Source organism: Lycium ferocissimum, chromosome 12 (genome assembly GCF_029784015.1).
Source record: "Lycium ferocissimum isolate CSIRO_LF1 chromosome 12, AGI_CSIRO_Lferr_CH_V1, whole genome shotgun sequence".
Lineage (NCBI taxonomy): Eukaryota > Viridiplantae > Streptophyta > Magnoliopsida > Solanales > Solanaceae > Lycium > Lycium ferocissimum.
Window position 1 is genome coordinate 25,939,055 of NC_081353.1, and position 21,514 is coordinate 25,960,568.

At 33.6% G+C, this 21,514-nt stretch overlaps 1 protein-coding gene across 2 annotated transcripts; it reads left to right on the forward strand.

Moving 5' to 3' along the window:
* Window positions 1–11,485: 11,485 nt before the first annotated feature.
* LOC132041159 (glucan endo-1,3-beta-glucosidase 11-like) lies at window positions 11,486–17,571 on the forward strand. Of its 2 annotated transcripts, none has more exons than XM_059431978.1 (3): window positions 11,486–11,743; window positions 13,105–14,141; window positions 17,292–17,571. In XM_059431978.1, exons 1-3 carry the CDS (start codon window positions 11,680–11,682, stop codon window positions 17,367–17,369), a joined length of 1,179 nt encoding a protein of 392 aa, XP_059287961.1. In that variant the 5' UTR covers window positions 11,486–11,679; the 3' UTR covers window positions 17,370–17,571. The 2 variants fall into 2 exon arrangements, with proteins under 2 accessions (XP_059287961.1, XP_059287960.1); XM_059431977.1 differs by lacking the exon at window positions 11,486–11,743 and adding an exon at window positions 11,841–11,941.
* The last annotated feature ends 3,943 nt before the right edge of the window (window positions 17,572–21,514 follow it).

A 21,514-nucleotide genomic window follows, 5' to 3' on the forward strand; every position in this document is an offset into this window, starting at 1 on the left:
TAACAAACCTTTAAACCGATTTGATTTGGTATAAAAAATAAAATTTGAAACGAAATTGAACACAATTATGAGAACTCATGATAAAGAACGAACCCACATAGCGGCCAAAATGGTCATGGATCGCTATGGGTTGACCCGCCGATGGCCGAACCCCTAATTCGCACGAAATCGCCTCTCGAAAAGAGGGTGGAAGGTGGGGTAGTGAAATGAAAGAGAAATGGGGGGGGGGATGGAATGTTTATTTTAATAAAATTCACACACAACAAATTTGCCCCCCCCGCAAGTTTTACGAACATTTAAATTAGCTCACTCCTTTATTTAATAGACTATATATTATAAATATATATATATATATATATAGCTAAATATATTAATTATTTAGGCTAAATAAAAATTAAAATTCGTAAAGTTAAGACACGAGCTTCAAAACGAGCCTAGTATTGACATAGTTTCAAGCAATATTTTAAAAATGTTAAAATGCGGTCAAAATGAGCCGTAATTCATACGTAGTCTTAATTAACAATTTTCTCGAGTTAGACGGAGCGAGATATTTATCTCCTTTTCAAATTACATTTGTGAAAGTAAATAACTCGTAATTTTCTTGTAATTGTCAATTTTTATGAAATAATTTTCTCTGGATTTTTGGAATTTTAATTTTTAAGGATGCACCCTCGCTCTGTCTTTGACTTGGGAAATTTAAAAAATTAAAACACGTATCTTATGAGGTGAAAATTAAGTGTCAACAACTGGTGTAAGTCGGGTTTTTTAATCTCTTGAGCAAAGAGTTTTTCACGGTAAAATCTTGTCTTACATCTTATTGCATTGCGTAAGAGGCTGATGCTGGCAAGTGCTTCGTATTGTGTTTGGTGGACGCCCATGACTTTTATCATGTTTAGTTTTTCCCATTGCCTCGAAACAATTGATGGCATGAGAACACGGCATGTGGCATAGTTGCTCTTTACCACAACTACACGTTCTCGTTCTCTCGCCAAACGGTATGGAGGTTCCTCCCGTCATTAAGTAATAACACAGCCGGACTTAAATACAGCCTGTTGAATGGTTATACTCTTCGTCACTGTGTAGCTCACATATTTTCCTATGATGCTCGAACATTTGTGCATGTTTTGGTATCAATTTCCCACCATCTACTAATATGGCTTTGGCACGTCTTGTTATAGTGGAAAAGCTCCTGACTTCTTGAACGTCATTCTACGCCTTGCGATAGCAGGCGGTCCACCAGGCAAATTTTATGACCTTGAATGACTCTAGAGCTGTTTGTTGTTGCATCTCCCGTTCTCTGCCTCCGTCGCGTGTAATGTCCGTTTCTACCAACCTCGATATCCTTGACCAATTATATGCTATTGGACTCACTTGATCATCTCCATCTCGTATAAGAAATTTTTTTCTTGATATTCATTCATGACCAACCAGCGTCGATTTGTTTAGTGTGTTGTTTTTAAATTTTGTTTGGAAATTTGTCTTTAACATGTGCCTTAAACAAAAACGATCGTATGAGAATTTGTACTCCGTTAAATTAAACATATTGCTTAATATTCCTTGATGTCGATAAGATAGCACGCATATGCCTATACGATCCTTAATAACATATTGCCTCAAATGTGTCAGCTTATCTCTGTCTCGTTGCTCTGCGTTAGCGACGATAGCGAAAGCAAGAGGGAATATCGACTGGGTCATTGGCATCCGTCACTGTTGTAATCGGTAGCGCTTGATGTCGTATACCACGTACACATGCGTGCCATTTATGGATATGAGCGGTAGGCGATGAAAGCGAAAAACCATCAATACATGGTTTGAATGTCCAAAAACACAAAATTGAAGATATTCACACGGCTTGAGCTTCCGATGTACAACGATGCCGAGTTAAATTTCTATCTTGTTTTGCCCGTATACCTCGGCAAGCTGGCAGAACGAGCCTCCATGTATGCCATAAATCATCTTAAAAGCCCGCTGGCCGGAATATCCTTTTCTCTTGCTTATCGTTTTACGATATGTTTCGTTGACGTTTCTAATGCAATCTTTGATGGGATACGGACAAGTTTAAACAAACAACATTTAGCAATGATATGATAATTTAATTGATGTCAAATTATAATGAACTTGGTCGGATAGCTTACCTTGGGGTTTTGGCAACGTGAACAAGTACAGCGAGCAATCATTTTTTGCATCTAGATTAAAATGATGCGCGGTTCTCTCCCATGCTTGTGAAGTGTGGCCGTGGATAGAATTTTGTGATAATCCACAGACTATCATGCTTAAGAATACCATGAAGCATCCATTGTGACCTTGATATTGTCGTGTACGCAAACCGATGCGAATAACTTTCGGGTTGAATCGTGACCTAAACTCCCTACGTTCCTAGTAGCTATAAATTTTGACGGTCGCTGCAATGCGCTTTTGGATTCGAACATCACGCCTTTTTAAAGGTGAACAACATTATTTACTAGATCGAAATAGGTTCTTTTCATTTATGGCGAATTGGATCATTTTCTCTGGTGTAGACGAAGGCATCAGGATGACCTTGAAGATTGTCAAGATATGAAATCACGTCAGAATTCCACTGAATTGGACTTTCGGTCATCGGTCCTTGTTGGTGAATTGGGCTTTCGGTCATCCAAAATTCATATTAAATAGAAAAAACTTGAGCGTTTGAAAGCGTACAAATTAAGGATGGTGTCACATCAAGTATGTGAAAACTCAATATTTTGCTTTCATAAATGTTGCACAATATATAAGTATGTCATGTAAGCGTACGAAATTGAGCGTAATGTTGTCGCGTCGATACAATGTGAAAACTTCGATATTTTACGCGCGTATAAATGTTGCGCAATATAAGCGTGTCATATAAAGCGTCTGAAATTGTGCATGGTGTTGTCACATCAAATGGCAAAACTCAATAGTTTGCGCATATAAATGTTGTGCAATATAAGCGTGTCATATAAAGCGTCTGAAATTGAGCATAGTGAACTCAATATTTTGCGCATATAAATGTTGCGCAAATAATTATGTCATGAAGCGTCTGAAATTGAGCATGATGTTGTCATATCAAGTATGTGAAAACTCAATATTTTGCGCATATAAATGTTGCGCAATATAAGTGTGTCATATAAAGCGTCTGAAATTGAGCATGGTGTTCTCACATCAAGTATGAACCCAATATTTTGCGCATATAAATGTTGCGCAAATAATTATGTCATGAAGCGCCTGAAATTGAGCATGGTGTTGTCATATCAAGTATGTGAAAACTCAATATTTTGCGCATATAAATGTTGCGCAATATAAGTGTGTCATATAAAGCGTCTGAATTTGAGCATGGTGTTGTCACATCAAGGAGTAGTATATAACATGAATGACGAACAACTAGCATTCACATTAAAATAAGTTATTATGACATTTTTGAACCAATTTTCTGATATTGCTCTATTACATGTTTTACCCCAGCAAATATATTCGAAGCAATGAGTAGGACATAGGAACTAGATGAGCATGATTTTTATTACTCAAATAACCCATATACAATCAAGAATATAATGAGAAATGAGTGGAATTGACGTGTTAGGGAGGTTGAAATGCTAGAACAAAACTTGAGGGCACTGGGACTCAAACGTCCAAAAAGTCGTGCTACGTCAATGCCTCGTAGTACACCACAAGAGTTCCATTTTGTTCTTAACCGTTTTCGCGAAGAGAACAATCGGATGAAAATACGTTGCCTCAGGGTAGAATATGGTCAACAAGGCTACGTCAGATTCAGATCCAAGTGAGATTCAGACTGTGAGATGTCTGATGAAGATGAATCCCCATGATCCTATTAATATTTTTTATAATAAAGTAAGTAGGTAGGGTCATAAGGAGGACCCCAAGGGTACTTGGGGTTTTGCAAATATATAAGTAGCCTTTATTTTTTTATTAAACTACGACATATTCAATGTTGAGTAGTAGAAATGTAGATTGATCTGTATTCTTTCCAAATGATTCGAATAACAGTGGTGATGATAGCTCAAATCATAGTAGCTATTCCGATGAACCGAGTTTTCTTGATAACAATGAATTCATCCTAGAAGATGTGAAGCTCCACCTTTTAATAGAGCGTAATGACAATTTTTGCGAGCTGAAATATTCATATCCACAAGAATATTATTGCGGATTACGCCGAGAATGGGCATATCGGCATGCCGAATCAGAACGTCTTGTCCGTGACTTGGAAAATCTCAACACTCAAATCCCAACAAGGTTTTCAATGACCATGCCTCGAGTAGGTCCACATTATTGAGAGCTTGCCGTACAAAGGATTAGAAAAGAAAACAATAGAATGCTAGCAAGACGTTGTAGATTTTACATGCTAAAGTTGGCCGAAGAACAAGCATCATCAACAGGTAGAGAACTAACATTTACAGAAAGAAGATATGTCTTAAGAAATCCAAAATATTGTTCTGAGGACGATATTGAGGACTTCTATTCTGATGATGATTAGGGGTTATTTTGGTTTACTATCTTAGTTTTTGGGTCATTTAAATTTCGAACTCATGCGGTTAATTTGCATTTTTAATATATTATGAAGTCATCAATTTGAAAAAAATTAGTATGTTTTTAATTTGCTTTGATTGTTATAGTCCATTATTAATTTATATAAGCTTCATGGAGTTAATAATACATAAAAAGTTCAACAATTCACAATTTTAAAGAAAATACAAATAAATTAGTACGTAAAAGTTGCCGATTACATAATACGTGAAAACGTACAACTACTAAAAACAAAATACATAAAAATAACAAAAAAATACATAGAAATAATAAACTTAAAAAACAAAATACATAGATATAATAAACAACAACAAGATAGCACAAATAATCTTCCAAAATTTCAGTTTTTCTTTCAAATCATTTTTCTCGTGTTGAATGTCTCTAAGGTTAGCCTTGAGGTTTTTTTTTTTTTTCTTTCTTTTAGCAAGACCTCCAAAAGGTCAATTTTTTTTTGAGCTTCCATAAGCTTAAATTGCAAGTCAAACTTCACGGAATCTCTAACGATACATGAAGTCGCAGTATCTCTATCAACAAGAGGCTTTTTGAACTTCACCGCCATCGTTTTGTCCACGGGAATGCTATCTTTCCATCGAAAATGTTTGCAACCATTCATATACTATAAACACTACAAGAAAATTAGTTTTTGAAAGTAAAATATATAGATAATGTAAAAGAAGTCTAAACCTTAAAAACTTGTAAAACCACTTCTTCGGGCACTTTACAATGCCAAAAACGACGACCCGGATTATGTTGGGTCCTTGATGTTCTTAGCTTACAATAATAACCGCATTCACAAACATCGGGTTCGATAGGAAAGTTTGACGTTTCGAAGCTTTGAGACATGATCTTTTTTGGGGGGGGAAGGGGGTAAGGGGGGGAGGGGTGGCGAAGTATGTTTAAAGAGTGAAAAATGGAGGAGGTGAAGAGTGACTTAAAAATGATCAACTGATGGGGTCTATATGAACCTCTTTTGCGCACTAAATTAGTGCGCAAAAAGTACTTTTATCACTTTTTTTTTTTAACCGTTATTTTAGTCCACAAACTCACTTTTTAGATCAATTAAGCAGCGGACCCATACAATTTGCCAGTCTCTTTCAAGCTTCTCATCATCCTACGGTTGATGTCAACATAACGTAGTTCAATCAATGATAGATGTAAAAAGTAGACTCCGTTACGTGGATGGAAGTTGTTGGTAATGACAAAAGAGGTATCCCTATTATGCAAAATCGGGTCAATTAAGGACCCTTTTGATCGTAGATTTTGGTTCTATAATTTAAAATAATATTTGAAGCTTATGTTAAATAATTATTTATTTATTAAAATGACCCATTATTTTTACTTCAAATTTAAAATATAAAATTTCACTTTTGAAAAAATAGATTTGAAGAATTTTTCAAAAATTTTATTCATAAAATTTTATTTTATTTTTATGTTCAAACACAACTTGTTTCAAGTATCTTTCTTCGACTTTAACTTGCGTACTTTTTCTTTCAAATTTCAATTAAATCGTGTTGAGACGTCTGCAAAACATATTTGTTACCTTAATACAAAAGTAGACCAAGCCAACACTAAAGTGAAAAAAGCCACCATATAAATATATTTTCTTTCATTCTTTTAAAAGGGCGATGATTTATCTCCCACAAAGTAGAGAGAATTCATATCACTTTCAATAGAGCAATTCCGATGTTATCATACTCGCATTAGTACCCAAAGAAGTACAGACACATACTTTTTCCTTTTGGACTACAAAAAAGTTCCTCCAATGTCCTAACCCCTTTTTATCATGTCATTTTGTTTTCTTTTATTCTTCACTCCTAGAAAATATCTTTGGTGTTTGGACACTCTTTCTAAGAATGTCACAATAGTTCACATAAAGAGTAAATTTGCGTTTGGTATGAATGGAAAATATTTCCACGGAAAATGTTTTTATGATAAATAAGCAGAAAATATTGTCCCAAAATTATTTATATAAAATCTAGACAAATACTAAAGATGAAGTGGGCTTGGAGGTGGGGGTGGAGGGGGAGTCAGGTGGGGGATGGAAGTGGGGGTCAGGTGGCAGGTTGGTGGGTGGCGGGGGTTGGGGGGTTGAGTGGTAACAAGGGTGGAGAGGAGACTATGAGCGTAAAATGCCGCTTTTGTTTTCCTTACTCTCACTAGAAAAGTCATTTTTATTTTTAAAGAATTTATTTTCTTAGAAAAAATGTTTTTTCAAACTTTTTGACCAATCAACCAGAATATGTTTTTCTCCGTAGAAACACACCTTTTAGGTAAAAATAAGTGGATATGTATATATAGCACCAAACGTGTAACATTAACTTTTCCAAAATTTAATTTGATGTAACTATTTAACTTTATCGGTAGCCTTTTCAACATTTGACATCATTCTATAGTACTTTTTTTAAAACAAGAACTCTGATAAAAAAAATATATTAAAATGTTATACTCCAATGATATTAATTCTGGTAGGAATATAATTATGCTACGGATATAGGAAAAGTTTACTTAAGTTATTGAATATTCTCCAAAACATCAATACAACTTTTCGATACATAGTAACATTGGATCATGAAACTTATTGAAAAGGAAAAGGTTTAAAGATTCAATTAGAGCTCTCCCTTTTTTGGTTGTTAAGGCTGGACTACTTTTTCTTTTATTGCAAATGCTTTGTTCTGATGAGCACTTTTAGAAAAAGTTCAGTGCCTTGTTCTGGATGTTTATTGAGCTAAGCAATGTTTTTCTTAAAAAAAAAAAAAAACTATGATTGTTCAATAAACAAATAGAAGTTTTGCCTTTTTATTTGGAAAGTTGAGACCAACACTTGGAAGACAAAATTTTAGGTAGAGAAATAGGTTTTGTTTTTTAAAATTTAAAGATAAGGTCATCAGCTAACATTCATGCATGGAGGTTGTTCCTAACTCAAGTCCCCACACCAAAAGAGAATAAACTATTAATGCTTACAGTCACCAGGTCATAAAATTCATGTACTCTTCATAATTTTCTTATTCTATTTTCATTCAAATTATCAAGCTGATTTCTTTCTTGAATCAGAACTTTGAAGGCTTTATAAACATTGAACTAATGGTTGGAACTTTTAACTCTAAAGAATTATACGAACTCATAAATTAATAATTGTAACTTTGAATGAGGTAAAGAAAGGCAGGTTCAACGTTACAACCCAAGTCCATGTCATGTATTATCCTAAAAGAGCACTATCGTATAAATTTGAGTCATGCCTTACAAAACTCTTTAATTTCCTCTCTCAGGCCATTTCGATGTGGAATTCGCCTAAGATATCATGTGCACACCGTCTTCAGAAGCTTGCCAGTCCAAAAGTCTATCAAATAACTGACGATCTACTATATATGACTAATATTCACCAACTAAAACATAGTCCAAAGTTAAATTTAAATCATTTTGCACAGTTCAGGAGAAGAGAAGAGAGGAAAACGAGGGGCCAGGACAAGGGAGGGGGAAGAAAGAGGAAAAGTGGGGGAGGTAATTTTTTAAGAATAAAGTTTAAATTTATTTTTCCCTTTCTTTCATTAATATTTTTGGATTTAAATATTAATTTGGCAAATGACGTGGATACGACTAAATAAGGAAAACACATTTTTGGAAGGGTTTAGAACACTTGACATAAACGGGTTGAAGTGTCTGAATGAAATCTTATAAAGTAGAGGCTCGGAATAAAACTTCATGCAAGTACGAGTATCTATTTAACTGTTCAACGTATTAAAATTACATCTCTAGATTCCACTTGTAAAATTATATTGAGTATATTATTGATTTTTTAAAATTGCAAAGTTTAGTCTTTACTTTAGTCTTCGCTGGACTATCCTCTTTGCCATGGCGGACAGCACTGCCATCCTATAAAAAGTTAAAGGATTTAATAAAGTAAACTGTCAAAAGAAAAAAAGAAAAGAAAAGGAATATTACTGTCAAATGAATTAAAATATTATGTAAAATGACACGATTCTATGTAGATCCAAGTCCTTATTAGGCTTAAATGACACGGACTTTGGAAGACCAAGACTAGAAGGCACACGTACATTTTGATTTGAATTTGACGTCCATTTTCTTTTCTAGTGTTTCCTACTTCATTTGTCCTTTTTCTTATCATGCAATATTTAAAATTTATGTGTTTAATTAATTTCAATATGTTGCGTAGGCAATTAAGCATGCTAAAAATAATTATACGCTTTCGGTTAAAAAAATCTCTCTTCCTAAAAGTCGAACCTAAAGTCCCTGAGTCAAAGTGCGAGGACCAACCATCCCATTGCACCTCTTAGCTACAGTGGCGGATTTAGAATTTTGGGTTCGTGGGTGCTTAACATTTTTGACGTGTAGTTACTACCAATCACATAGTAGGAGTGCACAACTATTTTAATACGATGGTCAAAAAAATTAATGAAAAAAGTCATATTAATAAAATGGACGTTGTGAAATTGTGATGAAAAATACAACTGGCCTGAACAAAATTAGCGAATTTTGGTATTTAGAAAGGATTGGGCTTTGGAGTCTTTTTTTAAAAAAAAAAAAAAGTAGTCTAAACAGAAATTAGAAAAAACTAGTAATGGGTTAAAAAAGGTGGATACCGGAAAGAATAAAAAGAGGACCTAATTAGGGGTGGAGTACAAGAAAGAAAGTAAAAAAAGACTTGTTAGGAGTGAATTTCAAACTCTCAAGATTAATTTCTTGACCAACCACCCAATATACCTATATCCGTTTGTTTAAATTTTCTATATAACTACACATACTCTGAGTTTATTCAATGGGGGCTTGAGCACCAGGTTTTTACATGTAGGTCCGCCTCTGCTTAGCTATCGTTTAGTCTTTTCACCTATTATTATCACTTATAAGTGAAAGTGGTCAGTAGTCTCTCAAAATCTCTCATCTAATTTGAGAATATGATATTTAAAAGGATATGAGTCAATATCTTGACTTATTATACCTCAATTTTCTAATCCGTACCATCATATTCACCCTCTTCATAATTCATAACTATGATCAATTTACCTTGTAGTCATTGTAGAAAGTTTTTCTTGCAATTAGTCAATTTTTTTTTTAACTCATAAGCAATTACTTTAAGATCGGTTTTTAATAAAAATTGTGGTGATAAGAAATCATTCCTTAAGAAAGAAGATACTATGAAGAAGAAAATAAGACTGTTACCCTAATATTTTTTAGAGAGTTGCTAAATGGCCACACCAATTTGACTCAAATTTGGCCACACTTATGTAAAAATCATCATAACCTCTATTGTATAATTTTAAATTAAGATAAACTTTGAAAAAAAAAGATAGAAATGACATTAAGTAAGTATAAATTATTAAATAATTATTTATCCATTTAATCATAATCATATGAATTTAAAAAAATCTTAAAAAAACAGCTTTAATCATTGTTCATAGATGCTCTAAAATAATGTTTTTTTTTTTTTTTTAAATTTTTTTTTTAAAAAAAATTGTATTTTTTTTTTTTTTGCTCTCTGTTTGGAGAAAAGTGAAAATGTGAAATGAAGATTCCCTGCTGGTTTCCCATGGGAGACTGTAACGCAAAGCGGGTGAAAGACGTCGGTTGCACTAACTCAACAAATGGTCCCACGCGCCTTCAGTTAAATCATTATTTATAATATCATTAATTATTATTGTAAAGTTTTGTTTGAAAGTACTAAAAAACAAAACATATCCAGTGAAATTCGCAAAGTGGGATCTTGAGAGGAGCGTAGAATGTATGCTGTTCTTATCTCTATCTTGGGAGATAGAGATGTTGTTTTCGATAGCTCCTCGACACAATAATAAATAACTCAAAACAATATAAAAATAATGATAAAATATTATAAAAGCATGATAAAATATCCAAATAAATAGCTTTTAGAAAATATGCTTTTAGCGATGTTTGCCATCATAGTGACTTGGGATTTTTTTATCGTTGAGCATTTTATCTTTGACAACTCAGCATAAAGCCTTTGCACAAGCCATGATTTATAAATCTTGATGATAACCTAGACATAGAGCCCGTTTGGCTTAGTTTATAAGTTGCTGAAAATAGTTTTTAAATTTGGCCGAACATTATAAATCTTTGTCTTAAAAAAGCGCTTAAAATAAATTCAAAAAAATAAGCAGTTTATAAGGCCGTTTTTTAATCGCGGGGCTCATAATCGTAACAACAATATATATTGATATAATTCTGCAAGTAGGACCTGAGGAACAATTTAATAAAATAATTAGCTCTATAATTTTGTCATTGTTTCTCAATACAAAAAACTATTTTGTATGTACATGACGTACTTGTATATAAGACAAAAAAATGAAAATTAGACACTTAATTATATGGACACCAAATCAAATTAAAATCATTTTTTAGATGAGTATGGTATGTATATGTTATATAGCAAAAATTAACCTAATGTTTAAACTTTAATTGAAACCTTGATATTTAGGAAGTGTTAGATAGTTTGTAATATAAGAGGTCTTAAATTGAATAGACACATTCATTCATGAAAGAGCGTGACTATTCTGAAAAGTCGATCTCTCAAATTCTATAAATATAAGGACACTCCATGTATAATCTGGATTTTGTTATATTTTGAAGAAATTGCTTGTATTTTTCTCAATCTGTATACAGACCAATATCTCTTTAAGGAAAATCGATTTATTCACGCCTCAAAAAGAAAACCAAACAGCACTTTCCGTGCAGGATACATGCCATAAACCGCGTGGAACAAACTTTCAGCTGCAGTAATTTTACAGTGAGAATATTTTCACACACTTTCCAAGTTTAAAAGAAAAAATTCAAACCCAAATACATGTAATTCAAAACCTTAGACCATATACATAACACTTACTTGTCTGAAAATAATTTCACAGCAAAACCCCTCAACACTCACTGCACTACCCACCACCCACCCACCCACCCACTAGTAAACCCCACCCTAAACCACCTTGTGCCACCACTTTCAAGAACCAAGAATCTTGAAAAAAATGAAGAATTTTGAAAGTTAGTGTTTTTATGATTGTGGGGTTTAAGAAAAGCTAAAAGGGTGTATTGGGTGATGGTTAATGAAGCTAAAAGAGTGATCTTTTTTTGTGTTTCTTGAAAATTTGGAAGGTTGTTTTTAGGTTGTGCAGTGAAGTGATGGAGATTAGATTGATTCTTCTAAGATTCCTTTTTATATTATTGGTGATCTTCACAAATAATGGTACAACTTAACTTTTTTTATCTTTTTTTTTTTTGTGCTCTGTTTGGTTGTAGGAGTTTGTAATTTGATGGGGTTGTTTTAATTTTGTTTGCTTTGTTTGTTTGGTTGTGTATATATATTATTGTATTATGAATGAGTTTTGCTTTAATTGGGTTGTTTCTATCTCTTTTATGTTATTGCTGATCTTCACAAATAATGGTACTATTTAACTTCTTAAAGTTTTCATTTTTTGTGGTTTTTTTTGGTTGCTAGGATAGTGTAATTTGATGGGGTTGTTTTAGTTTTTCATATATTGGATTATAAATGATATTTTTTTGCTTTAATTGGCTTGTTTCAATGTCTTTTATGTAATTGGTGATCTTCACAAAGGTACAGCTTAGTTTTCATTTTTGTGGTTTTTTTGTGTGCTTTGTTTGGTTATAGGAGATTGTAATTTGGAGTTGATTTCTCATATGGTCACTCATCTACTAGTTATTATCTCCGAAAGCCACTTTCTTTGTTGAGAAAATTGAAATCAAGAAGAAAGGTGACTTTCTGAGATAAGAGTTTTCATTTTTGTGCACTTTTTTTTGTGTGCTTTGTTTGGTTATAGGAGATTGTAATTTGGATCTGGAGAAATCAACCCCTTTGTTGTTGAAATCAAGAAGAAAGGTGACTTTACGTAAGAACTATAGTTGTAGTCAACCCTTTTGATGAGTTTGTTGTAGTTTTTCATGTATTGGATTAGGAATGGTAATCTGGTTTGTTTGCTTTAATTAGGTTTTTTAATTTCTCTTTTTAATATTGGCACTTCGATTTTTTTTCTTTTGTGAGCCTGCTGTTTGGAAAACAGGTAAATAGTTAAGTAGATTTGATCAAATATGGTTATGTACTTTAGTATTACTAGTTCATGTAATAATAAAAACTGGATCTTCTAATTTGGGGGTGGGGGTGGGGGGGGGGGGTGTGGACTCAGCTATTTCTGTTTCATCGTTCTGCAGTGGAATTTGTTGGCTGCCTTTTCTTTGCTTATGAGAATGGATTGGTGTATTTACTTGATTTCTGTAGTTTTATATTTCTGTAGTATAAGGTTATTAGCTGTATAACTGATGAATAGGCAAATTGTTTCCTTCAAGTCTATGCTGATCACTGGAGTATAAGGTTATTAAGCTGTATAACTGAAGAAGTTTCCTTCAAGTCTATGCTGATTTTAATTTATCGATCACTTATCGGCTTATCGCATCAAGTCGATTCTTCTGGCTTGACAAGCTGGTTAAATGTCTTGTAACATTAGACCCGAGTTAATAGAAGTTGTTTCGTGTTGAACTAGTTTTCTTATTCTTTTTCTTTGTACTTAGCGTTTTTTGACCTTCTCTTTTTAGCTCAACCAACTGCCAGAGCGTTCACAGGAACGTACGGGATTAATTATGGGAGAATTGCAGATAACATTCCTTCACCTGATAAAGTGGTTAAACTCCTTCGAGCAGCAAAAATTAAGAATGTTAGAATTTACGATGCGGAACCCAGTGTACTTAACGCGTTTAAAGGGACTGGTCTTGAACTGGTGATCGGACTTCCGAACGGGCTTGTAAAAGAAATGAGTGCCAATGCAGATCATGCTTTAAATTGGGTAAAAGATAACGTGAAGGCGTTCCTTCCTGAGACCCGCATTGTTGGCATCGCTGTGGGAAATGAAGTTTTGGGGGGTAGCGATAATGAACTGGAGGTAGCTCTTCTGAATGCTGTAAAGAATGTATATAATGCGACGAAAAAGCTCGGGATAAGTGACGTTCAGATATCAACCGCGCACTCGCAGGCTGTTTTTGCCGATTCGTTCCCTCCCTCCTTTTGTGTATTTAAAGATGGCGTTGCTGAGTTGATGAAGCCACTTTTAGACTTCTTCTCGAAAATTGGATCTCCATTCTGCTTAAATGCTTACCCGTTTTTGGCTTACACGTACAACTCAGATAAAATAGACATAAATTATGCTCTTTTTCAGCCAAATGAAGGAATTGTTGACAATAAAACAAACCTTCATTATGATAACTTGCTCGATGCTCAGATTGATGCAGCGTATGCAGCTCTAGAGGATGCTGGTTTTCGGAAAATGGAAGTCATAGTTACTGAAACCGGCTGGGCATCTAATGGGGACGAGAATGAACCTGCTGCCACGCCAGGTAATGCTAGGACGTATAATTATAATCTGCGCAAAAGGCTCGCCAAAAGAAAAGGAACTCCAATGAGGCCGAAAAAAATGTTGAAGGCGTATATTTTTGCACTGTTCAATGAGTATCAAAAGCCAGGTCAATCATCAGAGAAGAACTTCGGACTATTCAAAGCTGATGGTAGTATATCTTATGATATCGGTTTCCCTGGGCTACAAGATATTTCAGCTGCATCTTCGCTTTTGTCTTTGAAGGTATGAGGCTCTATTGTCTTCATGAACATGTTTGCTTCGGTTGCTAAATCTTTTTATTTTTACAATCAATCCTCTGTGCATTGGTCATCGTTCATGTTCCGGATAAAGAGCGAAATGTTGTGACCATAGTGTTTTCTAGGAGTGAAACAAATGGGCTTTGGGGTGGCTTGGGTTATGACCCACGTTTTAGCCCATTTGAGCCCAAGTAACTTTGGGCTGGTTATTAACTCAGCCCATTTTGATCCGCCCAAATTCAGCGCAACCCGCCCATTTGACACCCCAAGTGTTTTCATATAGTTTTGGATCATATGTGTAGCACCCATAATTTAGAAAAATGTGATCTTAACTGACTTTTAATAAAGAAAATGAAAAGAAGACACGTTGGTTGGTCCCTTATACTGGAAATTTAACCTCATGTTCAAGCATAGAGAAGATGCATGGGTTCAATGTGTAGCAGGTCGTAAATATGATGGAAACATCTACATGAATGTATTGAGTTGGAGTTGAATGCTTGCTAATATCGTAAGTGTAGCTGAAGTTCTTTGCAAAACGGTAAACGAACTAAGAAAATTAAATATTTTGGAACTTCATGTGTTTCGTCTTAGTGACCTGATATATGCCTCTGTGGGAAAGTAATTCAATCAATAATTTGATCACCCGGTTTGTTAAAAAGAAAGTAATATTAATTAATGCATATTAAAGGAGTTCAGACTTATGAAAAAGTGTTGCATTTGATTCAGAAATGTATATGAGCAGATACTTTTATTTTTTTCATTCCTGACTTCTTTAACTATGACAACAACAACAACAACAACAACAACAACGTCAGTCCCAGTGTAATCCCACAAGTGGGTTCTGAGGAGGGTAGGATGTATGCAGGCCTTACCTCTACCTTTGCAGATAGAGAGGTTGTTTCCGATAGACCCTCGGCTCAAACACTTCTTTAACTATGGTGATCTCTAATTCTTAATGGATATACAAAATGAACTTAAAGATGAATGTGGAAGTATCTAAAATAAGTATTTGAAAAACTTCCAGTCCTGCTATTTAGAACTTCTGTAGAAAGAGGAAACGAGCATAGGGAAAAAAAAAAAAAAAAAAGGAAGGAAAAGAAGAGAGGAAGACAAGTAAGTTTGTAAAATTCATCACTTTGAAGCTTTTGGTTTAAATTGTCTTTTCAGGTCTGGTATTTATCAGTGATGTATTGAGCCTATTTTTTTCATGGATAATATGTTTTTGGTGTCTAAGGAAATTAGACATGGGGATTTTGAATGGGACTTGTTTTGTTTTCTCCTTTGGGAGCATTATAGAGGTGATGATAAGCTGACTAGTCTGGGGTGAACCTGTTGAAAGATGTGCATCCATGTACTTTATGGAGAGATAGATTAATAGGTTTACCGAGGAAGCAGAAGTATGGTGGATCTGCTGTTTTCTTTTGTTAGGACATGTCTTTCATAAGTGTGTCAATCTAACAAACAAGCACCCAAGGGTGCTGCCTAGTGGTCAATGAGGTGGAGGAGAACCATTAGGTCGGTCTCAGGTTCAAATCTCAACGGAGAGAAAACACTAGGTGATTCCTTCTCATCTGTCCAAGCCTTGGTGGATAGAGACATAGAGTTACCTAGTAATTGTTGCTGCTAGTGGGAGGTTGCAGGTATCCCGTGGAATTAGTCGAGTTGCGCGCAAGCTAGCCCGACAACCCCGGTTGTCACACACACACACACACAAAAAAAAAAAAAAAGAAAAGAGGGAGATAACAAACAACTGAAGTAAGTTCATGTCAACTCTTCACGTGTCATCTTCCTACTCTTCCCCTATTGAATCCAAGTGATGATTGGGCATTCTATCACATTTTATGTGTTTGAGAAGCTTTTGCATTAGCTAAGCTAGCCTACCAATGATAACATAGCTTTACTCCTTGTCATTTTGGATTGCTCTTGTCCTTAATCATTTTGGAGGAAGCCAGTTTTTCTTCCTTCCCTCTCATTTGTCGCTCCTCGCTCCTGCTCCTTTGTCTGGGGCTTTCACTTGGAACTATCATGTTTCATGAAAGGTAGTCTTTCTTTGTCGATATGTTCCCTGTTACTTCTATTCATACATATGAGGATGTCACTTCATGGTAAATTAGATTTGTCCTGGTTTGAGTTGATTTGTCCCTAATTGGCTTCTTTTTTTCCTTTTTTATTTGCTTTTTTCGATTTGATGAATAGAAACCGTATGCAGCTATGCCCATGTGGATTATGCAGCTAAGTGGATCACTCTTGCCCCTCATTTCTTCTGCATTTCTGTTCTTCTGTTTCTTTCTTCCTTTTTTCTTTGGGTTCTTATTCCCTTTACATTTTTGGTACCCGATACGTGCAGCTACTTGAACTTTACTAGAAGAAACCTCATTCTTGTTAAGATACTCCTTCAGAATCTTGAGACTTGATAAATGAATGTTGAGCATATCTCAACTAGTCTATTTAACAAAGATGAAACCATCATAGCAGATGCTCTTCATTTAGGGGTCGTTTGTTGCTGGTTAGAGTTGTTCTAAATATTAGTAATGCAGATTTTACTTATGCAAAAGTTTAGTTGCTCATGTATTACTAATTCATGTATTCGTTATTCTATCTTCTAGCCTGCATAAAATAATACATAAATTGACTCATAACTTATACATGTTTTATTTATATGGGGGTGTAAATTAGTAATAAAACACTATAGTTGGTGGGCCGAAATTTATAGCATATCAACTAAAATGCTACTCCCTCCGTCCCATTTTATATGAGGGTGTTTGACTGGACACGGAGTATAATAAACATGGGAAGAGTTTTAGAACTTGTGGTCTAAAGCAAGCCTTGGATGTTTGTGTGATTGTAAATCATTTCATTAAGGGGTTTTAAGGAGAATTATGAAGTTAAATTATTTCTAAATATAAAAAGGTGTTATTCTTTTCGGGATTGACTAAAAAGGAAAGAGTGCACATAAAATGGGCGAGGGAGTACTACAGAACATGGTATCCTAGTTATGTTGGTTTTAATACATGAATAATTCATTTCCTAACCAACAACCAAATGACCCCTTAGTGTTCTATTCTACTCTATACCACAGATTTTATGTCACATATTGTTGTGGACTTACCCGTTTTACGTGCATATGATGTTTCAGGGAATTCAAGCTCAAGGGTATTATTTGCCAGCGATAGCAATCACAACGTCAATATCGGTTCTGCTATCGAGGTTGTGACAACATTTTTGATCTCATCTTATACGAAATACCAGATTAGCGTCTCGAATTTCCTAGTGTAGAAACTGCTGCTACATCAACAACATCAGGAATGCAGTCTTAGATCTTCATAGCTAGTCGATCATAGAGGTTGCTGATTGTTTTTGAACTTTTCAGCAATGCACAATCAGTATATATATATGAAATAAATTCTTTCTTGGTTTTTCTTGTCTTAATCTTGCAGTTGCTTAATATTCTCACTAACATTTAAGTTATATGCATTGACGGAATGTAGAAACTCTACACCATCAGTTCAATTGAAGTAGTTATAGCAGATTATACGCTATCTTTTAGGTTAGCATATAGGCGTTATTGAAAAATCATTTGTTTTAGGTCAACTTAACCTGACCGTGTGAAGTTAGTAACTTAAACTCTTATTACATAGGCTGAGTACATCGATAATTGTTTAAATCTGTCAGTAAATTTCATTTATATAGACACTTGAAATATAGTTTGTGTATTGATTGAGCACATGAACACATAATAGTATTCCTGTTGAATACATCCATCTTAAATTTTAACAAAATTTATGTATATTTCTCAAGCGCCCATTACATAGTTAAGTCGACCACCTAAAAAATGTCACGTTTTTTTATTTTATTTTTAATTATACGCATTAGCCTCAATAAGATGTAAAACCTCAATCTTATTCCAATGGAGGTTGATGTGCATTGTTAAAGGAAATCGTATAGTTTATGTGATTGACTTATCTACGTAATAGGCACTTAATAACACACGTTATATTCCACTCATTATATATATTTTCTCATGTTTAGGCGGTGACACCTTTTTGCAGCACATCTAGCCATTATGGTAGGGGTGTTCATGGGTTGGTTTGGCTCAAAATCAAAACTAAATTAAACCAATCTAGTCGATTTTAAAATTATTAAAACCAAACCAAACAAAATATCATACATATCCATCGGTTTGATTGTAGTCGGTTTAGTTCGATTTGGGTCAATTTTTAAATAAATTAACGGTATTTCTATGTTTCATGTTGTTTCCCTACAGTTAGGAGAGAGTTTTCTATCATTTTCTAACTTATAATCCGTTATTATCCTTTTATTGTGTAATTTCTTGCATTATGGAGAAAATGTCCTAGGATTTATGATTTTAGTTAAGTGAATAAAGTTTATGAGAAATATAAAAAATAAATATAGGTAAATCTCATATAGTTTTTTCTTTGAATAAATGAGTTTGAATTCATAGATTTCTTTTTTAAAATCGGCTCAAGATATACAGTTCATTAGCTTATTAGAGATAAATAAAAAATTTGCTTAAAAAATATATAAGTTATTTATATTATCAACATCGGTATTGGGGTAACAAGAAGATGCATTGGCTAATAATATATCCATCGCCCTTCCTCGGGCCGTCTCCATAGCAAGCTTCAAAAAGTATTTATAAAAATTAATATATTGTATATATATAATTCTAAAAATTATGTATAAAATTTATCTGTTCGGTTCGGTTTTTTCTTCGGTTTGCTTTTAGTATAACCAAAGATTATCAGTTTTTAAAAATTCAAAACCAAACGAAACCTAACCCAAGTAAATATCGGTTTATTTAATCGGTTTGATTTTGGTTGGTTTTTAATCAAACCATGAACACCCTAGACTGGTAATCTATAGCAAGGCTAAACTAATTAACTAAGTAAATAGAAATGTGGGAAAGCTCTTTATTTTCTTCTTGATCAGACAAAAATATTGACTAATTACGGGTAGACAACTGTGCATGTTGAAACTTTTATTGTGAGATCGTGTCTATATTTATATTTTGGTCATCAAAATTTAATTATACAGCAAGGCCATGTAAGGTCTGATTAGTGAAAACTCTCAAATGATGAGTCAATTACTTGTTAAAACTATAATTGATCTGCACCTATGAGAACCAAGAAATTAATATAAATTGTGATCTAGAACTTTTCTACAGTCAAAATTGAACTGCAAAGTATCTAGAATCTTGAAAAGTAAACTCAATAGGAATGTGACTAGAAATTAATTGCAAAGCGACTAGTTTGGAATTTTATCATGAAAATGCTTGGCTTCAAATGATTTCAGTACAATACTTTTTTTTTATTTCAAATTCACATTATTGTTGAAAGTTCAGACCTTAGATTAAGCTCTATAGTCTTTACAAGTAAGGTAGGGCCCCTAATAATTGAAATTTGCAGTATGAGAAACGGCATAACTTGGTAGATAATATCGTTCTGATTAGAATTGACAATTGACTTAATGATCACAGATTTAACATATCTTATAATTATTATGTAAGGGTAATTTGACATTCTAAAACTAGATAATTTGCCACGATTGAAGATTATCATCATGTGAATAAAGTAGCAATGGCATTAGATTCAGAAACTATGAAGAATACCGATCAGATTCTAAAAGAATGCCTTTATTCTTTTATTTTATTTAGAATTCCTTGATTCTTTTATTTTATTCTTCTGACAAATTTCCACTACAAGTTATAGATACCGCGTGGATCAATACAATGGAAATGGCCACCTTTCGGATATTGTAAAAGAGCATTTTCCCTTCCAATTTTTTTTTTTTTTCACTAACTTCAAATATTATTTTTTCGACTTCAATGTAGAGACAAATTCAAGATTTGAAGTTTATAGGTTTTTACGATAATCTCAAGTTAATATTCTACCTCTCCACTTTTACTTGTCACGTTTCGCTTCTCGAGAGTCAATTGACTAATCTTCAAAGCTAATTAAATTAGATTAATTTAATAAATTAAAATTAAAATTTAGATGCTCGAAAACTATACGAATAATATTATAAGTTGCAAATTTTCTCATATTAATATAATAAAAATAATACATCTTAAAATATTGGTTAAAGTTTATGTAGTTTGATTCTCGAGAAACGAGACATGACAAGTAAAAGTGAACGGATAGATTTACATTAACATCTGGGTCTACAGTCAAACACTTATAGATATTTATTAGTGCATTTATTAATCAACATACAAATTAAGTCTCAGCAAAAGTTGCTTAATTCATGTGAACCCATAACTTCTAAGTTAGGTCTGCCCTACTTCAAGCAAATATTCTCCAAACGACGGATTGTAGATGCATTCCACATGTTTAAATGGATAATGTGAATATGTCAAATTTGCTCTTGTACTATCTCAAATTGTGCATTTTGCCCTCCAATATGCTTTATCTCTAATCTAAATCTCGTCGTTAAGAAAAAGTTTCATTTCTTGACCCCAAAAGGAGCTCCAATAGGAAATGATTTTAAAACATAGTCGAAACTAAAAGGATCAATTTGGACTTTCTCTCTCGAATTATTTTGACACGTAAAGTTTACCTATTTCATGCTGAAGTTTCATTGATAACAGTATCAAACATGAGACGATTTGCTAATGATAATAATAGAAATAATAATGAAACCTAAAATTGAACAATTTCTAATAGTGCAGCACAATTTCGAACATTATCCCAAAAGGTAATGAGGTAAGGTATTGGAATACTTCATGATGTTTTTCGTGGACCAAAAGTTGTTCTTCGAAGACGTGATAACATGCCCCTTTTGATTAAGTCTCTTTGATTATTCTTCTTCTAATCATGCAAACGTTATTTCTACAAGTGAGTTTCGTCATGATTAGGTGTGAAAGTCCTGTAAGGATGTAACAGAAATAGATCAAAGTTTTGGTGATATACATTAGGCCATAATTGATTGATTAAGTAGTTGTATCAAGATTTACCTAAATGTCGGTTAACTTATGAAAATGATTGTTTTATCTATTAACTTTGTCAATTTCTTAAAGTTGTCCGACATAGTATGATGAAGTATTTTTTTCTTTAATAATTAAAAAAAAAAACATAAAGACGACTAGCACTTAGACATTTCAAAGTTGAGGTTTATACGTCAACCAAGTTGTGCTAGCATCGTGACAAGTATCTTGAAGTTGACCGTTGAGCGTGCCCATTCCGTTTTGATTAATTGGTCTAGACAAACTTATCAAGAGATAGATATTAAATTTTATTCATATACAAATTTTTATATATATTTACATAATCTTTTTGATAATCATGATATCTCGACTAATTTTAGGGAAAGTAAATCACTTATACTATTCACTTATATTAT

Excerpts from the sequence above, each read along its gene's own strand:
- LOC132041159 (XM_059431977.1), top strand. The coding sequence starts at position 11,872 with ATGAATGAGTTTTGCTTTAATTGGGTTGTTTCTATCTCTTTTATGTTA. Across the intron at positions 11,942-13,104 it reads GCTGATCTTCACAAATAATG|CTCAACCAACTGCCAGAGCG; the intron begins GTACTATTTAAC and ends TTCTCTTTTTAG. Across the intron at positions 14,142-17,291 it reads CTTCGCTTTTGTCTTTGAAG|GGAATTCAAGCTCAAGGGTA; the intron begins GTATGAGGCTCT and ends ATGATGTTTCAG.